Source organism: Setaria viridis, chromosome 5 (assembly GCF_005286985.2).
Source record: "Setaria viridis chromosome 5, Setaria_viridis_v4.0, whole genome shotgun sequence".
In the NCBI taxonomy this organism is placed as follows: domain Eukaryota; kingdom Viridiplantae; phylum Streptophyta; class Magnoliopsida; order Poales; family Poaceae; genus Setaria; species Setaria viridis.
The window spans coordinates 26172193-26196861 of record NC_048267.2 but is presented as its reverse complement, the minus strand read 5'-3'; the positions used below and the strand labels follow the sequence as shown (position 1 = coordinate 26196861).

The 24669-nt window shown below is 40.4% G+C and overlaps 1 protein-coding gene and 1 pseudogene across 1 annotated transcript; one reads left to right on the top strand and one right to left on the bottom strand.

Moving 5' to 3' along the window:
• Positions 1-975: 975 nt before the first annotated feature.
• On the top strand, positions 976-20523 carry LOC117856087 (DENN domain and WD repeat-containing protein SCD1). Its single transcript, XM_034738516.2, has 31 exons — positions 976-1348; positions 3084-3177; positions 3313-3514; positions 3602-3743; positions 3872-3972; positions 4246-4309; positions 4495-4608; positions 4932-5152; positions 5876-5930; positions 6019-6108; positions 8284-8479; positions 8898-9015; positions 9103-9163; positions 9263-9307; positions 10113-10188; positions 10269-10342; positions 10432-10482; positions 11352-11509; positions 14464-14511; positions 14852-14909; positions 14995-15078; positions 15162-15393; positions 15470-15669; positions 16213-16277; positions 17071-17194; positions 17291-17472; positions 17564-17635; positions 17711-17871; positions 17984-18022; positions 19301-19509; positions 20081-20523. The coding sequence occupies exons 1-31, from the start codon at positions 1166-1168 to the stop codon at positions 20174-20176; spliced, it is 3615 nt and encodes a 1204-aa protein (XP_034594407.1). The 5' UTR covers positions 976-1165; the 3' UTR covers positions 20177-20523.
• LOC140223008 (uncharacterized) lies at positions 11708-12383 on the bottom strand (annotated as a pseudogene).
• Positions 20524-24669: the final 4146 nt, after the last annotated feature.

The window sequence follows — 24669 nt, the reverse complement described above, 5'->3', positions numbered from 1 at the left end:
CGTCGCCGTGGCAACTTCCACGCCGAGGCTGAGGCTGTCGCCACCGCCCTCCCTTCCGCGCCTCCGTCATCCACCTCCGCCTTGAGCACATCTCCACAACCTTTTGCGCCGCGACAACGGCTTCCCCCGAAGATTTTGCCAGATCCATCACTTAGTCCAATCCCTTCCTCTTCCGTTCCTCGGTGACATTACCCGTACCCGCATCCCAGGTTTTAAGCCCGCAATTTCGGTTGTAAATTGGCGAGGTGGGGATTATACCTGGGTGGGTCGTCGTTCTCCTCCGTTCTACTCGCTGGACTGGGGGCGGAGCGGAGATCCACTCATCTGGACTTGGACTGCTTCTAGGTAAGCGACCCTACCTCGGCTTGGGCCTCGGCTTGGGTGCCCCATGTCGCCCATCGAGTCCGCCTCCGCCGGCGCATACCAGGTCGGCGAGGGGGCGGTCGTGCCGCCCGAGGATGGTGTTGGAGGCGGGAGGAGGGTGGCGGAGGGAGGGCAGGGGATGACGAACCAAGGCTCCAACGGTGGTGACCGTCACCCCTCTTAAAGGAGAAGCTTTTTCTCATTTAACCCCCTCTCTTCCCTTCTTTTTCCACCCGAGCTCCCCTCTCTTCAAAATTGGATTGCGGGTTGATTATTGAAAACTTGAGGGACTTTTTCGAAAAATGACCACGACGGTTGAAGGATTGAAAGAAACATCCTCTTTTTAATATTATATATATATAAGATTATTTGTGTATTCTTACATATGGAATACTATAGCTGATTTTGTACACTTATCGACGCATATGGTTCCACGTCCAGCACGATGTATTATCCCGTGGTAGTATTTTGAGATGTGAAAATTTGAGAAATGCTTGATTGCTACGAAGTCAACGATAGTCTCTTGCTCACTAAACGGTCAAACACAAACAAAAGGAGGAAAAAAAAATCAATTGCCTCCAAATCCTTAACGGGTCAAAGGAACAGACGACCCTCCGACCCGCGGGGCCTCGTCGCCTTCCTCACGCACCGCAACCACCATCTGGCCTCGTCCTCCGCCTGACCGCCTCCCTCCTTCCGCTCGCGCGCGTGCAGGGCCGACAACATAGAGAGAGGGAGGCGCCCACCGGTGCGCTGAGGATCTCTCCCTGGAGGCCGGTGATCGCCTGGTCCGGCGGCGGAGATGGGGTCGTCGTCGCGGATCTTCGAGTATTTCGTGGTGTGCGGGCTGGGGCCGGAGATCCGGGCGCTGGACGGCGCCAAGGGCTTCCACGGCGTCGAGGACATGTACATGCCGGCCTTCCTCGAGCAGTTCCCGCCCTCCAACCACGCGCTGTACCCTCCCCCGCCGCCGCAGCTCCCCACCGTGAGTCCGCAGATCCCGCCTCCCCTCCCCTCCCCTAGCCGCGTTAATTTGATCGAGCATTGATCTGCTCGGGGTGATTTCTGGCCGAATTCCCGGTAGTTTGGGCCGAGTTCCTGGTAGAATGGGCCGAATTCGTGATCACTGTAAGACCTGCGTGCAGTGTCGGCATTTGGTTAGTGTGGCTTGTTGCTCATTTCGACAGAACAAAAAGCTGATCGTAAGAAGTGAATTCATTCTGCTCTTGTGCAGCGGGCTTAGCATCATTGTGTATATTGCGGGGTTCATGTGTGCAGTGGCTGAGTGTATAGAGTATGCTGCATGTCGTTGGCCTGCTGCTGAACGTGCTACTCACCACCTGCTTGCATAACAAACTAGCCTGCTGCCCCTATGTCTGCACATTGCCTGCCTGCTGGGCTCGTGCTTCACTGCTGCTGCTTGCTTGCTCAATCACCTAGCTAGTGGCTACTTTGTTGGTTCAATCGATTCAATTTGATCGAGCATTGATCTGCTTAGCATGATTTCCGGTAGAGCGGGCTAAATCTGTGATCACTGAAAGACATGTGCAATGTCGACATTTGGTTAGTGGTGGCGTGTTGCTCATTTGGACAAAGCTGATTGCAAAAAGTGAATTCATGCTGCTTTTATGCAGCAGGCTTATTAGCATTGTACTATCTGTGTATTGTGGCCTCATGGACACAGTGGTTGGAAAGTGGCGCAGGGCTATGGCCTACCTTTCTAAAAAACGGGCACAGTGGCAGAGCCAGAAAATTACAGATGGTGGGGCTGAATTCATCTAGAACATGCTGAATATTATTGACCTGCTGTTCAATGTCCTGCTCGCCACCTGCTTGCTGAACTCACTAGCCTGCTTCTTCCTGTGCCTGCCTGTTGGCCATCCTGCTGGGCTCATGCTGCACTGCTGCCGCTTGCTAGCTCAATCATCTAGCCAGTAGCTTCTGTGCTGATTTGATCAACTTGATTCCACTAAATTTGAATCACATAGCAACAGTATTGATTCAGTCGACTTGATTTCTTAGGTTTGCAGTCCGGTCAATTTTGATGTAGGGATTTGGAGGCTGGTCTCGTAGGCCAGTGGATCTTTGTGCTGTTACCCAACTAGAGGCTAGCCTAACTTCTGAAGAAAGATTCCTTGTCCTTCGACAATTGGCATCCTCATTTGATGCTGAATTTCACGACTATAACTCCTGTTTGTTAGGGCAAATACTGATATAGCTAGGAGGTATCCCTTGTCATCACTGACCTTCCTTGGCAATCTACTCAGCTTGTCCAAGGACTGTCCTGCCCCTGTACAGGCGGTGCCATGGTGTAAGTAGGGAAGTTTGATTCAATATGTCTTGGAATGGTTGGACATAGAAGAATACTGTTAAAATGCTGGTGCTGCAATTGTGATCATGTGATGTATGATTGGACATCATGTTAGAGCACACGCAACTCTTATCCCTGCTGCATGGCAACCAAAAATATCTTTGCAGACTCAAAGTGAAATGTTATATGGATCCCATAAAAATAATGATATGAATAATCTGATGGATGGCACAAATTTAAAGTGGTAACAATTAAAAGCAAAAGGAATGTGTTCTTCTGTTTAGTAAAATCTCAGCCTGTTTGATGACAACAATGGTTCCTTATCTTTGTTTAAATCAAGAAACTAATCCTTTTCCCCCTGTGATTTGTGAATCTGAACCTACGTGACACTGACTGGTCATAAATGCAGTGTGTTTTGCCAGCAGGAGTAAGAATATATTCTTCAGGGCTGGACACGGATGATATCTCAACCTATCCACGTAGTTATCCTATAGTTTTGACAGGTATATGCAATCATTCAAATTTACAGCTCCAGTTGAACAATGATATTTTGCAATTTTTTTAGTATGTTGTTCGAGCCTTTTACTATTGCTTACTGTATACAGATCACCCTTTTAATTATGTTGTCATTCTTGTAGAGGGAGATGGTTCAAAAATTTATGTCAGTTGTATTGCATTTCGGGATCCTATTTGTGAAGATATTATTGAAGCTTACCAGATTCCGGCAAACTCTTTTGCTGATAAATGCATATGCCTTGTGTCTCATTCTCCTAGTTTCCAAGTCCTTCGTGATGCCCTAGAGGAAATATTTGTTCTTTGTTTTTCTCCGGCAGGGTGTAGGTAAACTTCTGTACTCGTTTACTTTATACATGCTCATTTCAAGTTTCAACTACCTCACAGTCTATCCTTTATGATTTCTGATTTCAGCAAGCCTTTGTGGGACATAATATCTCATATGGTGTCACATGTGACATTACCAACACCAGGAAAGAATCGTGTCTTATTTTCCATTGAGAATTGCCTTCTTTCTGCGGAAGCTCCTCCAAAAGACTGGCTTCCCCACGCTGATGTATGATTTCTGTTTCCATTTGTCATATGATATTCAAACCTTGTTTCCAGTAATATTCCTCCATTAAATTAGATACATTCATTTTATTCACTTTCAACTGGTTGTATGAAGCTTTATTGTGATTGCAGATATCATTCCAGCCATTGGTGCAGTGCCTGGATGTTGATAAACTAATACTTCTCTTTACTGCTGTCCTGCTTGAAAGACGAATATTGCTGCGATCAAATAAGTTCGTTCAATCCTCACTTCCCACTTAGCAACTTTTGATCATTTTGCTTCTTCCCATCAATCCATCCTTATGCAGCCTACTCCAATATGCTTGGGTCTAAAATTCCTTGTTGTATCTGTTCACCCTTATCTCTGCATGTCAATAGCTTCATTAGTGAAGGAACTGTTCCATTGGAAATATTACCTCGATATGAAAGTTTTTGACGCATTCAGCACCATTAATGATGAAATTATTATGAGTCTAATAGACTTTTTTTTTGGATTCATAATGCAGGTATACCCTGTTGACTCTAGTTTCAGAAGCTATTTGCCATTTAATATACCCAATTAGGTGGCAGGTAGGTTACACTCAAATTGTGGTTTCGTACTTTGGAAAATTCCTCAACCACACATTTGAGTGTAAAATACTTTTGGAAAAGAATTGCTTGGTTGAGGAATTTGTTCATGTTTGCATCCAAAGTTCCTGTTGATGTTATGTTCTGAATCATGTAGTGAATTTATAAGCTTACTTTTCCTGCTGCAGCATGTTTATATTCCAATAATATTCTCCAGTGGGGTTGACTACATTGATGCTCCGACACCATACATGATGGGACTTCATTCTGGTGTTGACACGTCCGCAGTGACAATGGATGGTGTAAGTTGTAATGTTAAGATGATGAGGTCTTTCATTTAGCCAAAGTTTTGTTCTTGCCTCTTTTATCTTTGAATGATACGCCAGTTATCGTTTATTTGGTATAAAACAGAATATTCTTGCTTCTTATGTAAAATGCAGTTTTGGTTGCCTTCATATTCTTTTGTTGCATATATATAGCACACCTTCTGACCATAATTCTGCACTGTCTGCCAGTGTCCTTTTCTTTTGGTTTGCTGACCAATGCATAATTGATCTATCATGCTTTCTCAATTTTATCACATTAATGCATTTCAGCATTGTTACGATTATGTATATGACTGCAGGTAGTGGTGGTAGATCTTGAATACAACCGGATAACGACAACGGAAGAAATTCCTCCAATACCAGAAACTGAACATAGTTTCTTGCGTGGTGAGATATTAAAATTGCTACAACCCAATGTCATGGGTATTGATTACATGAAAATCAATCTTGGCAGTATGAGTGATCATTCTTTAAGGTCTGGCACAAAACCATGGGGCCAGGAGCATGATTTCCAACTTAGGTAATTCTGTTCTCCATTCCTATGCTTAATGTAGGGTAATTAGTATCGTGTTTCAGCAAGAACCTACTAAGGGTAGGCCTATGCTTAATGTAGGGTAATTAGTATCGTGTTTCAGCAAGAACCTACTAAGTGTAGGCCTAGAGATGAATAAGTTTAATTACATTTTAGTTCCTGCACTAGCATATGTACTTACATTAGATATTTGGATTATTTTCCTATTTTGTTGTGTCACATGATACCAGAATCAGTGTATACAAAATAGTCACAGGCAATCCAATTTAGAAACATAAAGCTTTTTAAAACTACGGGAAAGAAAATATGCCCATACTGAATCAGAAGGGACCTTGGAATTCTGTGATGTACTTGCAGTGCTTTACAATGTTTTTCCATTCTCTTGGGAACTATTATTTTGAAGTCTTGGTACACTGAGGTAATTTGAAATTTATTTTTGTAATATTTCCACTCCTTTCCGTCCAGTGTTGTGAAAGAAGTTTAATAGTTTCAGCATATTATTCAATGGGGCATGTGGGCCATTTCTTTGTCTTCTTGCGTGGTTAACTTAGACACATGGAGAAAAAAGGGGCTGGGGGTATGTGGTTGTAAATTGACACAAAAAGTTTGTCTCGACAGATTATTCGTGCACAAACTTGATTTTTTTACTATGTTCTTTTCTATGGTTATCATGTATATGAATTCAGTAGTTGATGTTCTGTTTTGATGCAGGCTGATATTTTTGAGATTCTTTGCACAGATTTTGAGTGGTTACCGTAACTTCATTGTAAGCCATCATGTCTATTAAGTTCCGCATCAGCTATTTATAATGTTCATAGTGGTAACTTTGGGAGTTGCTGTTTTCCCCTTTTCAGGATACTGCATCAACAACCGGTTTCAATTCTCAAGCATTTCTTAAAAAGCGTTCTAGAGCAACTAATCAGCCTGTCGAGTCCATGTCAATGGTATCCTTACAGCTTGTGCTTACTCTTTTTATTTTCATTTGGTATCTTTATGTTGTCATAATTTATAATGTACATTTGATATGTTTTAGAAAAAATATAAAGAAAAGGTGAATCTGGGAAAGTTTGTTTTGGGGTGCGTTTGGTAGCGCTCCCGCCGCTCCGCTCCGCGCGAGAATCAGTGCAGCGCTACCAAACGGCGCCGCCGCCACCCGATTCTCGGATGAATCGAGCCGGAGCGCTTCATCCGCTTCCACATGAAGGGGGGAGCTGGAAAAACCTGCTCTCCCCTGATTCTCCTCCGCTCTCGCTGGTCGCGTATGTCTGCCGGCCGCTCGTCCTCGCCCACCAGTCTGTCCACTAGCTACTCGTCCCCGCCCGTACTCCGGCCGCCTGTCCTGCTCGCCCGCGGAGCTGGTCGGAGGTTGATTCGTGGCCTCCGGAGCTCAGTTGAAGGTTGATTCATGACCGCCGGAGCTTGGCCGGAGGTCGATTTGCGGCCACTGGAGTTTCTCTGGAGGTCGATTCGCGGTCACTGGAGTTCGTCTATAGTCGATTCGCGTCTGCCCGTCCTCCAGATTTGCGGCCGCTCGAGCTGCTCGTGCTTCACGGCTGCAGCAGCTCGATTGGCGGCACCAAAGTTCGATTGGCGTTACAGGAGGTCGATTCGCGGTACCAGAGTTTGATTCGCGGCGTCACAGATGGATTTGTGGCATCGGAGTTCGATTCGTGGCCGTGGACACCGTTGCCTGGAGCTGGAGCCTCACCGGAGCTCTACCAAACGGTTATTTTGGGGAGCTGGAGTGCTGGGAGCGGGAGTGGTGGGAGCGAGGAGTGGAGCGCTTTGGAGTCGATTGAGAGCGCTACCAAACGCTCCCTTGTACTTTTGTTTCCTCAACTGATGTTGCTATTTTCTTACATGGTATTTTCTCTGTTTTTACGTGATGTTCTAGAAGGTGGAAGTTTCCAATTTTCTTTTGATTGTATATGATTTCAAGAAGATAACTAGCTACATGTTCCTAAAAAGTTAGTACCTCAATTAGTATAAGCTGTACATTTTCCAACCTTAAGATATTAGCATTAATGAGGGGTGGTTTAGCCGTTTAGGTTACAAAAATATATGAGAAAGCAAGAGATGGGTTTAGCAGCATCTTGTGTTTTTGTTTTCTCAATAAGTGTACACAAGCTTAAAATGTCAAATAAGAATGACGGAAGTACTATTTTGGTTTTTGAATTAGAGGAACATGCTATTTTGTTCTTTGCAGTAAAACAATAGCAAATTATTCAGTACCCGTTTGTTCATTTGTCAATACTCAGAAGGCTTGATTTGGAATTATCTTCAAAATCAGGACTAAAACTTGCAGAATGGTCCTCATCTCAAAGATGAGGAACCAAAAGAAATGACTTCAAATCTGCAAATTTTAGTTAATGTAAGGTCTTACTGACCACATATGAGTCATCTAAGGCTGTGTTTTAGTGTAATTCCTATACACGTGAATTTCAAAAGTTGGCCTCATAAGATAATAGCTATATCACATTGAAGCTACTTGGTGTTTACTCTCTTCTGTATACTGTGCATCTCCAGAACAAGTTAATGTTGTGCAAGGCTGTAATATAGTTCATTAACTTGTGGAAATATAGATCTTTTAAGTCCTGACACTAATCTGACCATGGTTGATTTTGAGTTTGGTTCCTTCTCTGTTCTACAGCATCTTAATATTTGTGGTTGGCACAGATATATGTATTTGTAGGGCCTAGGCTGTTGTTTACTGGGACAATTCTTCCTATTTAGAAATTAGATTTGCATGCATCCTTTTCTTTAAGAGCTTAAGTTTGAACGTAGTTAATTAAGACTATCCTGGCCATATGTGATACACCTGGGCCTTTCTCATTATTCTTATATGTCCAGTTTGACCTATAATTATTTCAGCCATCGCCAAGTACTTTTGATTTTCAAGAGATGCACTTTTAGATGTTCCAGGCATCATTTTCTGAACAAACACATGCATTGATCGCTTATTGCTACTGGTGTTCCAGAGGTAGCATATAAATAGTATAGGCAAACTATATAAGAAAAAAAAATGAGGCGTTAACACATTGATTGTTCTGTGTGCTTGAAGCTAAATGTCAAGGAATTTGACCCAGAGGGAGTACTTAAATATCATGTTTCTTTGGCAGATTATGCAGTTTTTAGAGACTCAAGGGTTCTTGGATTATCTGGAGAGATGCAACAGCGCAGAAGAAAATGCCAACAACCTTCTTGATAAGTTGCAGGATGCAACCGGAAGAGGACAAAACCCTCTAAGCATCTTTCCTTCTGAAGCTGCTGATCCTGAGATTGTAACAATAGCTGATCCTGAGACTGAAGGTTCAGGTACTTGTTCGTTTTATTTTTCTACTCTTCTTACAGTAACACTTAGTTCAGTGTTTTAGCAGTTCAAGCTCTATATTAGAATTGAAGGCATACTACTTAAAAACATAAACCATAGTGTGTCATTCGGTTCCACTAAACGCTCATGTTGTCTACTTTCAGTACAGTTTGACCTTAAGTAACATTTGCATGTACTCTAATGCATGTTCCTTGGCAACTGGGGTAATGCTAGCATCTTATGACCTAAGAAAAGGATCCACTTAGAACTATGCATATTAGCATGCATGAATATAATTTATTGGATCTAATAGATCATACTATAGGATTTGTTGTTTATGAACAACCAAATTTCTTTAGTGAAACTAATGGAGGGTACTGAATTTGTGTGTCAACTAAAGGATTCATGCATAACTGTCTGCAGAACCAGGCAATAGACACTGTTACAAAAGGTTTCCAGCAAATGCAAGAACAGAAGAACAAGAAGAAAAACGCAAGCAGATACTGGCGTTAGCTAGTGGGGCTAGTAAGCAAGTACCAAGGTAAGGAGGCATGCCTGAAAAGTTTCTTTTATGTTATCTTTCTGATATCTAAAATATAATACAATGTCCAACGACATTCATTTTCAGTTCTCCTATCCGAGTAAACGGGGCTTCAAAGGCAGAAAGTCTGAGTCCAAGAGAGAGGGCGGTAAGTCATCCTGCTTCGTGCAATAATCTCTACCACTGTTTCTCAACATGCATGATGGTGTAACAATTTTTGTGCATATGTTCTTATTTTTGTCAATAGGCTGAGAGAGAAAGGATGGTTCTGGATATAAAAGTAAAGCTCCAGGTAATTATTGCACTAACCGCAGTTACCCCAACCCCATCACCTTGAGTTCCATGTACTTCTTAGCATGTACAGTATTAAATCACTATTGTCAGTGTACTACAAAGCTATTGCGGATTCTGGAAATTATGTCCAAAGCTGCTTCATGTCATGTTTTTTTTCCTTTAAAAGTATGATCTTATTAATTTGTGAGCTACTAAAGTATCCTGGAACTAACATGAAAAAAAAGGGTTGAGACCATATGTAAGCTGGAATCTTATTTGTAATGGTAACATTTAATTTTAATTATGAAGTAACCAAGCTATTATTAACGCATCGCAGTTAATCTAGAGATTTTGTAATGATTTATTGGGGAAATTGAGAAACCTAGATTTTGAAAGTTTTGACTAGTCTTTTATTGTTTCGACTATTGTCAAACCAAAACCCAATCATGGGTTAACCTAGTAGCTTAAGATGTTTTATTTGACACTATTTTCTACTGACATAGCAGTGTTTTCTGTAGTGGCATGAGTTTTGTTCATAGTATTGTTTTATTGTGTCTGAGGCAAAAGCCAAAAAAAAGTGCAACACATTCATTATAGGCTTATAGCCTGCAATTTAAAATGTTGCTTTTGCTGTTTTAATTTTTTTGCCACTTTTTATGTAGGCTACAAGAAGCTCATCTTTAAGATATACATTGCTATTCTGACTGTCCGTTCCTAGCGCAGACATAACTACTATTATTTTGTAACTGGCTGATGTGTACAAAATTCAATATGTATGCACACTATAAGCACGTCACTACTAAACGTATGCATTTTATCTCCAGGGACTCTGGCTTCGTCTTCTGAGACTTGGGGCAACTGAGGATCCTCTCTCATCTTTTGAATATGGCACCATCCTAGGTATCGTGAAGTTTCAGTTTACTATTTGTCCGCACCTTCCATATACTCCCTGTAATATGTTTCCTAAATTCTTTTTCCAGCCTTGATTGAGTCTGATGCAGAAGGCATTGGGGGAAGTGGCTTTGTTGAATGCATCAGAGAGCATATTCATTCGGTAATCTGGATTGTAGGATGTTACAATTGGGGAATCTATATGCTGCCACTATCTACTCCATTTTATATCTTGCTTTACTATCTTTGTAGGGCTGGCAATGCCGCTTGACTGACGAGCAGTTTATTGCTGTAAAAGAACTGGTGAGTCAGATTTCTAATTCCCCATTTCCACACTCCTCAATGTTTAAGTACTAGTTCTTTTGCAGTTCTCCTTGTACTTAAAAACAACAATATCATGGTCATAATATGAACCTACTGGTACCATTATGTATCGCATATCCACACGTTGCTTGAGTAACAATTAGTCAAAAATTGCAAAGTTTGAATCTTGAAATGCGTGCAGACCTTACAAAAAGGAACTGAGTAATATTTTACAAGAAATTGAACCAGATAAAAGCTGGTTTCTTGTTAACATCGCCACCTCATACGCCGGTTATATTTACATTATCTCGGAACTAAACCTGATGAGTATCACCAGCTGGCTTGTCAGTTTACTTATGTACAGCCATCACAATTGCACTACATGCTACGAGCCAGGACACGACATGCCAATGACTTGAGCATATATCACCACTAAGGGTCATATGGGAATACACAAATTACACCTTATATTTTGAAACACAGGGAGTACCTGTATGTTCGTTACGGTTATTTGGATATGACCTTTAAAACGAGTTCCTAGTTTTTACATTTGCCACCCAACACAGTACATCTCATCCCGATGCTAGGCCTCAATGGCGGAACTTCATGATGGCCAAGGTGGGACATGCCCCACCACCTGAAATGCTCTATGCATGCTAATCTGCTCTCTTGTTGGCCCCCTCTTAATTTTTCTGTAAGCTCGGCCACTGCTAGGCCTTTCCTTATCTGATTTTCTTTGCCATATTCGTTCTGTGCTTATGCTATCCTTAAAGCACTACACATCTATTTTATAGGGTTATGAAACTCATGTGTTATATACTTGCAGATCTACCAATATGTAATCACCTCATTGTATTCTCCGCATGCAGCTTAAGACGGCTATAACTCGTGCCAACTCCCGCAACGACCTGGCAACCATTAGAGATGCTCTTGAAGTTTCTGCCGAAATGTACAGGAAGGACCCAAATAATGTTCAAGACTACGTTCAGCGTCATCTATTATCTTTGTCAGTATGGGAGGAGCTTCGGTATGTAATACTTAGCACTAGATAATCTGATCAGTTTCGTTTGAAGTTTCGCTTTTTTTTTCCTCGAACACGCAGGAGAGCTGCGTATCATTATGCTAAGAAGAAAAAAGGGGAAGAACCCTTACAGCACGCGCACACCCACCCTCAGAGTTTTACAGGAAAAAAACACGCCTGGTAAAACAAAAAAGCAACCAACACTTCCAGCACCTAATCCGGTCCAAGGGCGAGGAGGTAGGGAATACCTTTGGCCCTGGCCAAACCCCACACATGTAATTCCTCACCAGCGAGCATTAGAGCTCTAGCTAGGTTAGGAGATACACCATCAAACACACCTATTTCGTTGGTTCCATAAGATCCATGCGCCCAGAATAATCAGAGAGTTGAGACCCTTCTGTAGTTGTTCTCCTGCTCCTGAAACTGCTCTTTCCCACCAATCATCACAGGAGACCTCCCCAATCTGCGGAGCTAATGTCTGCTGTCCGACAGTTTGCAAAAGCTTGAACCAGAATTCTCTAGCAAATACACACCCCAACAGGAGGTGGTTAATGTTTTCTTCTTCTTGATCACAATGAGGACAGCAATCTGGGTGAGGGAGCCCCCTTCTAGCAAGTCTGTCCGCTGTCCAGCACCTGTTGTGGACAACCAGCCACAAGAAAAAAATTACATTTTCCTGGAGCCCAAGCCTTCCATATCCTGGCCCAAGAACGAAAAATAATCTTTCCTTGCAGAAGGTTTTCATAAGCTGAACTAGCAGAATACTGTCCATTGGAGGAAAACGCCAAACATGGGTATCTGCTACCTCAGGCTGAGAGTACACCCACGGTCAAGGCACCTTGAATGTCCGAGACCCAGGACTGATCTGATAGGGCGTCATGCACTGTTCTCTTATGAGCTCTTCTTTTGGAGACTAAGGCATGAACTTGTGGAGCGAGGTCGCTAATCCGTTGGCCATGTATCCAGTGGTCACACCAGAATAAGGTGTTTTTTCCATCCCCAACCTCTGTCACAATAGCAATGGAGAAGAAAGCGTGAACACAGGGAGGAACCTGAACCTGAAATGTGGCCCATGGGTGAGTGGGATCTGTCTTCTGAAGCCATAACCATCTCATCCGGAGAGCCCAACCGAGATTCTGCAGGTTTGAGATTCCTAACCCCCCTAGCTCTTTGGGCAGGCAGACACACTTTGGTCCATGCCACGACACAATGACCACCTTTCGCATCCCTTCTTCCTTTCCAAAGGAATCCTCTTCTTATCTTGTCGACTGCTTTAATGGCCCAAGGGTGCAGATCCACCGCCATGGCCAGATAGACCAACATTGAAGTGATCACAAACTGGACCAGAATACGGCATCCCTCTTTAGTCAAGAGTTCTGCCTTCCACCCCGGCAGCCGATCCGCAATCCGATCAATAATGGGTTGCACCTGTGCCTTTGTTAGCTTTCTCAAAGAGAGGGATTCCAAGATATTTACATGGGAAGTCCAATAGCTCACATGGGAGATGACTCTGTATGTTAGCAATTTCGGACTCCATGCATTGGATGGGGTATACACTGCTCTTTTGCATGTTTGTTTTCAGCCCAGAAGCCTCTCCAAATAGTTGCAGCAGCTCAAGAGAAATCTCCATGTCACTCGCATCAGGCAGCAAGAACAGAACTACATCATCAGCGTATAGGGAAATTCGATGCTGCAATGCTCTAGTGGATAGGGGCTGTAGCAGTCCTGCTGCAGCCCTGGCAAATATATGGCTAAGAATATCCACCACAAGTATGAAGAGCATTGGAGATAAGGGATCACTAGCTTGATTCTCAAGTTCATGTAAATCAGTTGCTCATGCATTGATAGGCTCTTCGCACCAATAATGTTGATCTTGCTGTTTACCTTGGAACTTTTCAACTCTAAAAATATATATACAAAAATAATCTATAATCAATACCTTGCGAACTGTTAGAGGACAATTATCTTTATCAGTCACAGGGCATGAAAAATTCTGTAACTGTTTTCTTCTTTAGTTGAAATGATGTGCAGCTCTCCTGCATATTTGAGAAAAAGAAAATCCTGCAACTGTTCAAATGCTTTGTAAGGTGGACTGTACTTATGTACTACTGGTACTGCAAGTAATTGGTGAATGGCCGTTTTCTTGACTGGTATCATGGTATGATGCTGGTCAGGTTTTTGGAACCTTAGTTACACCTTTCTCTGTGCCCTGTTGAAGCAACAAACTGAGCATCTGAATTTCATTTGCCATGTCATTCTCCATAAGTGTTGCACATGGACTTGAAGACACATTACTTTGTCATATTATCCATTTTTAGAAACACCAAGTAATGCTACTACTTCTGGAACTACACATTCTAAGGCCAGTTTCAATGTAAGGTTTCATAGGAGTTTCATGAGCAATTTTGCTGACTTGGCAAGCCCATTATGAGGAGAGAGAAGAGAGAGTTTCATCAGATGTGAGAGGAGTTTCATCCCCATGACACTCATCAGGCATAGTTACCACGTTCGCAATCTTGGTAACTGTGCAATGAAACTGTGCATTGAGACTGGCCTAAACTGATAGAGTTGATCCAAATAGGAGTTTGACGCGTAACACTTGACCAGCTAGTAATCAAGGGACTGCTAGTTCAGTTTTCTCTAAGTTAGAAGGAATGCTACTCTCTCTCTCTCTCCCCCCCCCCCCCCCCCCCCTCTCTCTCCTCTCTCTCTGCATGTTCAAACAAATACGCTTATTAACAGAAGCAGTCGTACTTAATTTGTTTGTGGAAATCACTGTCCCAGTAGCTAGTTCAAAGTACCAACTTCTACTCTTTTGATGTGTTAACTGTTTATGATTTGTTTTTCCAAATGATCACACTCTGTCTAGAAGTTTGTGACTATCCTGCTCTTATTTTTTTTTATTTTTCATGCTATCAATTTGGGTGTTCGATTATGACATGTGACTGCTGCTTTTGCAGCTTCTGGGATGGCTACTTTGAATATTTGATGGAAAATTGTTCAAACAAGTAAGTTGAAACTTTGTATTGTTCCGTGATATCTCAGCCTCAATTCCTTGCATGGGACTGAAAATCATGTTCTCAGTATAGATGACAGCTTGTGCACAAGGAGACTGTAAATTTACATTCTGTTCGCTTTCTGTTATCTTCAGACTTTAAAACCATGTGAATTATAAACATCATTTATATTATTGGATTAAGTTAGTTTAACAGAAGTACAGCAGATATTTCAATAACAGCACTAATCAACTATTTATTTGTATGGAGAAGTTCTAGTATATTTGCAATGAAGAATTTTATAAGATTGCATGTTCTGTGTTGTCTTATCTTTGTTTCTTCTGTTCTTCAGGTCAGCAAATTACATAACATTAGTTACTGCACAGCTCATTGTCATGGCAACTCACATGGTACTGGATTGCTTTCATTTCATGTTCTCTCCAAAAGACTGAATTTGACTGTCCCTAACTTACTGTATTGTACTAAATAATTAAGGCTGGATTGGGATTACCTGACATCGATTCTTGGAATATGATTGAGAAAATAGCCGAGAGAAATAACTTGGGTTATAAGCAGCTTGTAAGTCAAACTGGAACTTTCACTGTTAAGAATGGGTTGCTTTAAACACCTGTTTTCTTACATTTCCTTTAAACTTTCCTCAGATCAAACTTAGAGCATTGCTCACACATCTGCAACAACTCCGTATTGGCTATTGGGGGGTTGCTACAGGGAAAAGTCAGCCACTGCAGTCATATGGCATGGCTTCACCTCATGCCATTGATGTGTCTGATGAAAGCCAACAACCTGCTGAAGCATCTGGGTTAGGGCGAAGTTGGGTGCATAGTATGTTCAGCAGAGACAGAAGTTTAAGAACCAGCTCTTTCAACCGAGCAAGTAAGTTTTCAGCTACAACCATCTGAGGACCTTAATATAATAGATCTTATAATATAATATCGTGGTATAATTTCAGATGATGCAAGTACTGTTTCTACTACGGGCAAAACTGACATGTCTGCTCCACAAAAGAAAACTCAAACAAATATGAGGACCCTTAGAGGACATACAGGTGCTATTACTGCTCTTCATTGTGTAACAAGAAAGGAGGTCTGGGATCTTGTTGGTGATCGTGAAGATGCTGGCTTTTTCATCAGTGGAAGCACAGATTGCACGGTTAGCTTAAAGCTTATGCTGTTATACTGACCCTTGCATGATTACTTTTTGCAATACTTGCTCAAGCATCACAGTTCACTTCATTATCATGCATAACAGCATCCTTCAGGCCAATATAGTTATGCTAATCATACTTCTATTCTTCAATTATGCCAACATCAAATAGAAAAAACTTTGCGAAGAGAAGGGAAATTTGCATTAACACTAAAATAATTGTTATGCAAATTGGGTCGACTCGCACTAATTATGACACTTTCAATGTCAGATATTGATTTTCTTTGTGTCGAGAAAGGGTAGCATCTGTCCATACTCCATAATTCAATTTTCTTGGGAAAAAAATATCGTTCATTTGAATTAAGCAAAAGTTCATGTGCACTTTATTTAGAATTTGTTGGTAATAGTGTTTGTTTCAATGCTTAATTCGACATGTTCCAACCATTCCTCGGTTCTAGAGCTAATAGCTTTGCTAAATTACTACAAGATATCTTTTATCTGTCTTTGATGTGGACATTGATCATTCATTTTGTTTTGTACATTTCGCAGGTAAAAATTTGGGATCCAAGTTTGCGTGGCTCTGAACTTCGAGCAACACTTAAAGGGCATACGAGGTATTAGCCATCATCTGAATTATCAGATTTAATGGTTAACTGCACAAAACACTGAATTCCCACTTTGACCCTATCGCAGTTTAATGTCTTATAAACTAGCTAGATGTTTTCTCAACTGAGACAGCATGGATTTGAAAGAATAAATTATCTCTTTTTACTGGTTTATGTATGTTACATAATTGCAAATATTTGGAGCTGACTTATTATTGATGCAACTTGAACCATACTCCCTCCGTTCCAAAATGTAGGTCGTTTTAGCTTTTCTAGATACATAGATTTTGCTATCCACCTAAATATAGGGTTATGTCTAGATACATAGCAAAATCTATGTACCTAGAAAAACCAAAACGACCTACATTTTGAAACGGAGGGAGTATCTTGTAGATAAACATTTTCAAGAAATGGGATTTAATGGGGTTTTTATATAGCGTTTGTATCTATTTGATTGAACTTCTATTGGTGCCATTTTGCCTCTATCAAGTAGCAAGCATGGTTGTTTTTTTTGCCTAAAATTATGTTGATATGATCCAAGGGATATAACAAGCTTGATCATAGGGCAAGACTATCCATTTGAGAAACCATCTTTAGTTATGAAGTGTTGGCAATGTTTTCTGTGGTTGTTGGCCGATACACTGTTTGGTGGTGCTTCTAGGAATTAACTGAATCGAGATAGATCTTCAAGGGATCTACCCTTTTCTTGTTGCTCTTGTATTGTTCTTGAGATAATTATAGATTGTCCATTTCATTCACTTCATCCACTGAATTTATCTGTCAATTTCTTCAATATGTGCAGAACAATTCGTACAATCAGTTCAGATCGTGGTAAAATAGTTTCTGGAGCTGATGATCAGTCTGTTATTGTCTGGGATAAGCAGACTTTTAACCTTCTGGAAGAGCTTAAGGGCCATGAGGCACCGGTGAGGATCTTACAAATAGCTGTAGATTCATTTTAATCTTTCTAATTGCCCCTCTGTAGTAACTATGGAGCATGTTTGTGTTCAATATGGATATAGGTTAGTTCAGTCCGGATGCTCTCAGGAGAACGTGTCCTTACTGCATCACATGATGGTACTGTGAAGATGTGGGATGTCCGGACTGATACTTGTGTTGCTACCGTGGGTCGTTGTCAAAGTGCTGTTCTCTGTATGGAGTATGATGATTCCACTGGAATTCTGGCAGCTGCTGGAAGAGATGTGTATGTACCCTAACGGGGTTTTTGATACTTAAGTTTTTTAATAGTTTTGTGAGCGGGGTTGCAATTTATTCTGATTTTTTATTCCCACCAGAATGGCGCATGTCTGGGACATTCGCTCCAGCAAGCAGATGTTCAAGCTTCAAGGGCATACAAAGTGGATAAGGTAATGTCTAGTTGAATTTTCAACCCTGTTTGTTTATGGGCACATCTGATTTTGACAAATTCTTGTCGGCTAAAGATCAATGAGGATGACTGGAGAAACCATAATAACGGGGAGTGATGATTGGACTGCTAGAGTGTGGTCCCTTAACCGGGGAACATGCGATGCAGTGTTAGCATGCCATGCAGGTCCCATACTCTGTGTTGAATACTCACCTTCAGATAAAGGAATTATCACTGGTATGTGACTATATCTCATTTTAAGAACAGGGCAGCCTGAAATGTTGCTATATATATATTTATATCCAAAAACTCTGCATGTCACATGATTCTGTTTCTTAATTTATTCCAGGTTCCTCTGATGGGCTCATACGATTTTGGGAAAATGAAGGTGAGGTCTTCGTAATTGTAAAACCAATTTCTGTCTACTGCATTGATGGTTTTGTTCCTATTTTTAGGAAACTGGTGCGTGTGCATGCTTTGCTCTGAGATGTTTGAGTGATGTCTATCAACACCTAAAGATTATCTATAAATTATAAAGGGTGCAATCTAAATGATTCAGTGAAATGTCCCTTTCATGAAAACATAAATACAGTTTGCAATAGGGTACTATAGTTGATATGGTAGAACTAGCACGAAGAACCTATTCGTCACCCTCCTGCAGGAGCCTTTGACTACGTTTTGTGTTCTTGCTTGACTAACCAAGAACTCCTCGGCTGCCTTTATAGACCAGGCGCCTGTAACAAATCTCCCAACAAATCTTGTCCAAATAACTAATCAAATCTTATCTGCTAACTAACCTACACAAACTAATCCTCATCTACTGCTGCCGACTACTGCTCCCACATCCAGTCCAAGGCCAAGGCTGGCCCACTTGCCACAACAATAGTAAAAAAAAGTCCCTTCAGGATCCCATACATATATTTTCACAAACCCTAAAAGGTGTATAATTAATGTGCCTCTCAGCTATTTAAGATCAATGCGTTGGTATTCTAATTTAATTGATCCAATGGTTGTAGTCTAGAGATGACATGCCATAATATGGATTCTGCATTAGAAGTTAATTTTAGAGTAAAGGAGGATTTGTGGTTTTGTACCATGCATGATGAACATGCTATTTATTTATAGAGATTAGAGACTGAACTGTGTTGCAGAACTGGCTTTACCAATAATCACTTGTGTGACAACGGATACAAGATTATCTAGATTCACCATTGACTCAATAGCCAATAGCATGCTATTTAGTATTAGTAGGTACTCCCTCCATTCCAAATTGTAGGTCGTTTTGGCTTTTCTAGGTGCATAGTTTTTACTATGCATCTAGATATTGTGTATGTCTAGATGCATAATAATATCTATAAACCTAGAAAAGTCAAACGACCTACAATTTGGAATGGAGGGAGTAGCACTTTAGCAGCAGTACATTGTGCCAATGACTTTAGAACATATTGCTAGTATTTGCAGACTAATGCATCGATGCGTTGACCATGCAGACTGTAAATTGTTTGGAGAAATATTTAGTTTTCCAGACAATGGTGAATCTTATTCCTTTCTTGATTTTGTTTTGGAATTCTGTATAAAGTCTAACATTTAGCTGATGCACAAGGAAAAATAGTTGTAATTTGGTAAACAAGTGACTGAAACTAAAGCATTTCATTCTCTTTTGTAGGAGGAATAAAATGTGTCAAGAATCTGACACTTCACACAGCATCTGTTCTGTCCATTAGTGCCGGTGACCACTGGCTAGGAATTGGTGCTGCTGATAATTCTATGTCTCTTTTCCATCGGCCGCAAGAAAGGTTCGGTGGCTTCTCAAATGCAGGATCAAAAGTTGCAGGATGGCAGCTTTACAGAACTCCCCAGAAAACTGCTGCTGTGGTATGCATCTCATCTTAACTTTCATATGTTTCTTCATTTAGTTCATTCCTTGCCAATTCCAGTATTGACCTGCCTAGTGTGACTTCTTGCTAGGCAGACTATGCGCTACCTTTTGCACCATTGCAAAATTAAAAGTGCTGTGTAGAGCCAGGCCACATATTTCGATGACCCATTAGATTACCCTACAATTAATAACGATATACACCAAGTAAAACTGCCTGCTTTTAGAAATAATGTCCTATATTTGAGTCAATCACTGCCAATGATGCTCCTGCGATCTTTTTATGTTCAACTACTGTTTTACTAAATCACTTGTTAAGGGCATGATTCCTTTATGCTAATTATGCCATGATTATAATTGTTTCATTTAATCAACTTCTCTAAGCATGATTATAGGTATGCCGTATGATTAAGATATGTGGTTCTTTATACACTAGTAATGAACTCGTTGTAGTACATCACATATCGTGGCTAGCTAAGTCTCATGTCAGCTCATCATGGGATAATTGTTTTTCTGTCCTGGGCATCTGTATTTTCCCTTCTTTTTGGGGCTAAATTTGCCCTATTGCAGGTGAGGTGTATAGCATCCGACTTGGATAGGAAAAGAATATGCAGTGGTGGTCGCAATGGACTTCTTCGGCTTTGGGATGCGACCACAAGTATCTAGTTGCCATACTAGGGATACATATATGTTCATGTAAAAAGAAGGCAATTGCCTCATGTTGTACGCCGATTTTCATCTTGCTCTTTGTTTTCCTTTTTGCTAGGAATTTCTATGCTCTTTTGAGGATAAGGGACTGGATTTGTTCCGTTCCCTCTTTCTCGTCCCAAAAACTGTCCCATTGTGTACATGCTTGATCTCTTGTGTAAAATTTTGTTTATATTTTAGGTTAAGGTTGCCCTATACGGCGATGATTTTGTAACTATGAGAAACTTGGGAGGTTCTTGGGCTACTTGTCTGCTAGGCTGCTACTAAAGCAAACGTTTGGTATAATACAACATCCCTTCTATGTCTGTGTGCACATTTCTCCAATGAACTGCTCATGGGAGCTTTGTTTCCTATGTAAAATTACTCCACTAAATTGTTAACTGCCAATATGTTACTGACTGCTAACATGCATATCATCTGCAATCTCTGTGGTCGAATTAGGGTAATTCTGGATTGCTAACACGGTGTTTTAAGCATCACATGCGAACTCCTTGTCGTCTTCCAGAAAAGCACGCGTCAACGAGTCGGCTTCTAGAAAAGCACGCGTCAATGGGACCAGGATCCGATGCAGTAGCCACAGGCACTGCAACGTAAGCAGTGACACTGTACCATCCGGGTCCAGCTGCAGGGAGAGGAAGGGGTGGATGCACTGTGCGGTCGCTGTTCGCGCGCCGAAGGAAATGGCACTGGTCATCAAATACTGTAGCGATAATCACTGTAGCACTCAGTTATATCCGCCCATCTCTGCAAACGGATGGCTCGGATTGCATGCAGTGGTAACTTGCATTAGCAGTTACCACTGCAAAGGACCTCGGTCCGCGTCTCAACGATGACTGGCCACTGTGGGAGTACGCACGCATGGAAGAACTTCAATCTGTGGCGGCGCAGGAAGAAGCACATTGCATTCTATAGAGTTTATTTGATACTGTTCAAACCAAGCCGCACCCTTTGCCATCAGTGTGGATATTATGACTGGGGGGCAGGAGTGCCGGCACCGATCACTGTTGGATTTGGATCCGGTTGTGGCCTTGTGGGGCGCTCTTGCTAAATCTTTATAGGCCCCAGTCAGCTGCTACCGTCTTTTTCTGGATCAAAAGTTTATAATGATAATAATGACATTACCTGCTAACATCATAGTTGAATCTAGCGGCACAACTGAGCAGGCACCTTGCTACAAAAATAGCATAAAGTTGATAACTTCCCACAACCTCGTGATACAAGTAGGAAAAAATGAAAAAAGAATCCACGATAGTTTGATGTGGACACTATAAAAGCATGAGTAGCGTTTGCTAACGAGTAAAATACATGACCGGTCCTTGAACTTATCCAGATGTATCACTTAGGTTCTCGTACTCTCAAAATGCATATTTAGCTTCCTAAACTTGGGGCTCGGGTGTCACTTAGATCCCTGTACTTTCAAAATGCATATCGTACTCTCAAAATGCATATTTAGCTTCCTAAACTTGGGGCTCGGGTGTCACTTCTTCATCCCTGTACTTTTAAAATGCATATCGTACTCCCTAAACTTAGCTGACACCTAAGATGACATCCGAAGCCAAGTTTAAGAGGCTAGATCTACATTCTGAGAGTACAGGGACCTAAATGGCAACCGAGCTCAAATTTAGGAAGCTAGATATGCATTTTGAGAGTACGTAGACCTAAGTGACACAGCTAGACAAGTTTAAGGACCGACTATGCACTTTACTCTTTGGTAATTTAGATATACATGACAAATATCCATTCAGCGAAAATCTGTATCCCCGTTTTCTCTAAAGCACGGCATGCATCTTGAGTCCACCACCAATATGATGCGCCTAGCCTCCTATGATCCTTTTGTGTTCACTTCTAATAGTAGTACCGAATTAATTGTTAAAGGTGATATTCACGTATATTATTAAATATGTCCTCCCTGTCCTAGATTATAGGTGATTTTGACTTTTCTAGATTTATAGGTATTTGTATGCATCTAGACATACACTAAATTTACCTAGAAAAAAAATCAAAACGACCTATAATTTGAAACGGAGGAAGTAATAGCTTCATTAAACCAACTTTATTTTTCTAAGTATGACAATAGGTCTGTAGCATGTAGCATGATTAAAGATTAGAGGTGCTTGATACATTTCAACACGAATGCTTTGTAGCATATCACAGGCCGCGATTATCTAGGTCGCATAAGGACTTACCATAGGCCGATTGCTCCTTAGTTAATCGTATTTTCATTTTTTTGGGACATTCTAAATTTCCCCTACTGTAACTGAAATATATAGTATTAGAGAATATTTAAAATGTGATCTAACTCCAAGGATTAACAACAGTTACATGGTCTAATGGACATGTTCTTTCACATTGAACGTACATGACTCTTTCCGTAAGTATCAAGACCTATAAATATACTTAATTTGATAGTAATACTATCAAATATTCGGACGTGGAAGCCATACCCACGTACAGGAAATAATTAAGTTTTCACAGCTAAATCTGCACCATGTAAAAATTTTAGTATAATATACTATTTGAGATAATAATGAATCAACAAAAATAATCACTCCATGAATATCTCTTCCTGGCAAAGAAGAAGGAATGCCGCTGCAGCAAAGAAGCCAAGAACACCACTAAAGAATTTAGTACTGCCTCAGGAGCTTGTACCATCCAAAGTCCTGAGTCCATGCGCAGTGAAGTACTAGAATATGCAAAGAATCCAATAGCTCCAGTCAAAATCACAGTTAGAGCCACATACTTCAGGGATAAAGATCAACGAACGAAGAAGGTAGTGCTCCTCGCTCCACTATAAAAGGAGTCGACACAGCGCAGAATAGAGGCATCGGGGAAGTTCGCAGATCACCGATACCAGAAAAACTTGCATATTCTCTGAACCACCTAGAACTTAGTAGTAGCATACCACATTTAAATTAGCTCATCGTTCAGTGTATCATAAGCGGTTGTAAGGTAATTTTCCTCTTTTCTTTACCCAAGTATTTGAGGTTCCGAAAGCAAAAACCATATGTAAGTTTGCTTGTATTAATGAAGTAGTTTCTTTTTAATATCCGTGTTTCTGCGGGTTTGATTTCTCGGTACGAGTATCTGTGCTAGGGACTCTATAGGAGAAACTTCTCGTTTATACCAAATCTGGCAATCACAGAGAATCATCTGACTACAGAGAAGTGTTCCCTTTAGGTGGAACTGTCTGAGCAAACGACATAAACTTTTACTGTTTAGTCACGCCAGTAGATAACCAGGGAGAGAGACAAATTTTTAATTCAATCTTGCGATAAATATGGTGAGTACCGAGTAGGATTTTAGAATAGCAAAGTTAACTGGCTATTGCAATAGGTCTCGCATACCTGAAAGATCTTGTGAAATATTCAATTCTAATCATATAAAATAAAATCATACATAATAATCACAAAATGATAAAAAGAATTCTATACATACTCTCGTACAAGCTCATATTCTAATACGAATATTATAATCATACAAGTCAAAAAATCCAATCTGAATATTCTAATCAAGTCACTTAATCACATATAGACAACTCTCTAATATATAAATGCTGCCCTCTTTCTTTATCTGTTGGTATACGAGCCAGGTTCAATATTGAACGGTTAAGTTAACTTAATCTTGTAGTTAATACCAGAAAGATCGTGAATACGAAAGATAATATTAATATTAGGTGTAGACTTAATAATACCGAAGATCATATTTGGCATACCTCTCATAGTCAATTAAATTTAATTGGTGATCTAATATATAACTTCTATATTACTTGGGGAAAGGACAAGATGGATAGAACCATAAAATAAAAAGTTTAAGTAAAGAGAATCAACAAATCACAGAAAAATATTCGATTATACAAACCAAAATAAGCTTAGTTTTACACACAGTAGAAGAAGTTAAAACAAATCTAGGTACGATGAGTAAGAATAGTGATCATATTAAAGAAGCTACCAATACCCATATTTTAAATAAATTAGAATTTAAAGAAATAACCAAAAGCTCCGAGAATCTTAATACATCTCAAATAATTGGTGAAGTCAAAATGCTAATAAAATATCTAAACACACTCATTATTTCTTAATTATATGTCTGAATATAATCAAGCTTTAAAAGAAACAGGAAAATATTAACTTCACGGATTGTTTTCTCAAATTACGACACTCCTAAGGAAGATTCTACAGTAATAATAAGACAAAAAAATACTATACTTTAACTTCTAGTTCAAATATTCGAAAAATTAAATGGTGATGAAAGTAATAAAGATATAATACTACCTTCATCACGAATAGTTTCATCTAGTAAATCAATAAATTTAGAAAAATAGGATATCTAAAAGCCTCATCATAAGAGACAAAATTATCCAATTAGTTAGGCAAGATACAAAACTATAAACTTTGTTCAGTAGATTAAATGGATAAATTAGTTATCCATTTAATTATCAATATAATATATGT

Excerpts from the sequence above, each read along its gene's own strand:
- LOC117856087 (XM_034738516.2), top strand. The coding sequence starts at position 1,166 with ATGGGGTCGTCGTCGCGGATCTTCGAGTATTTCGTGGTGTGCGGGCTG. Across the intron at positions 9,016-9,102 it reads GCTAGTAAGCAAGTACCAAG|TTCTCCTATCCGAGTAAACG; the intron begins GTAAGGAGGCAT and ends ATTCATTTTCAG. Across the intron at positions 17,872-17,983 it reads AGATAAAGGAATTATCACTG|GTTCCTCTGATGGGCTCATA; the intron begins GTATGTGACTAT and ends AATTTATTCCAG.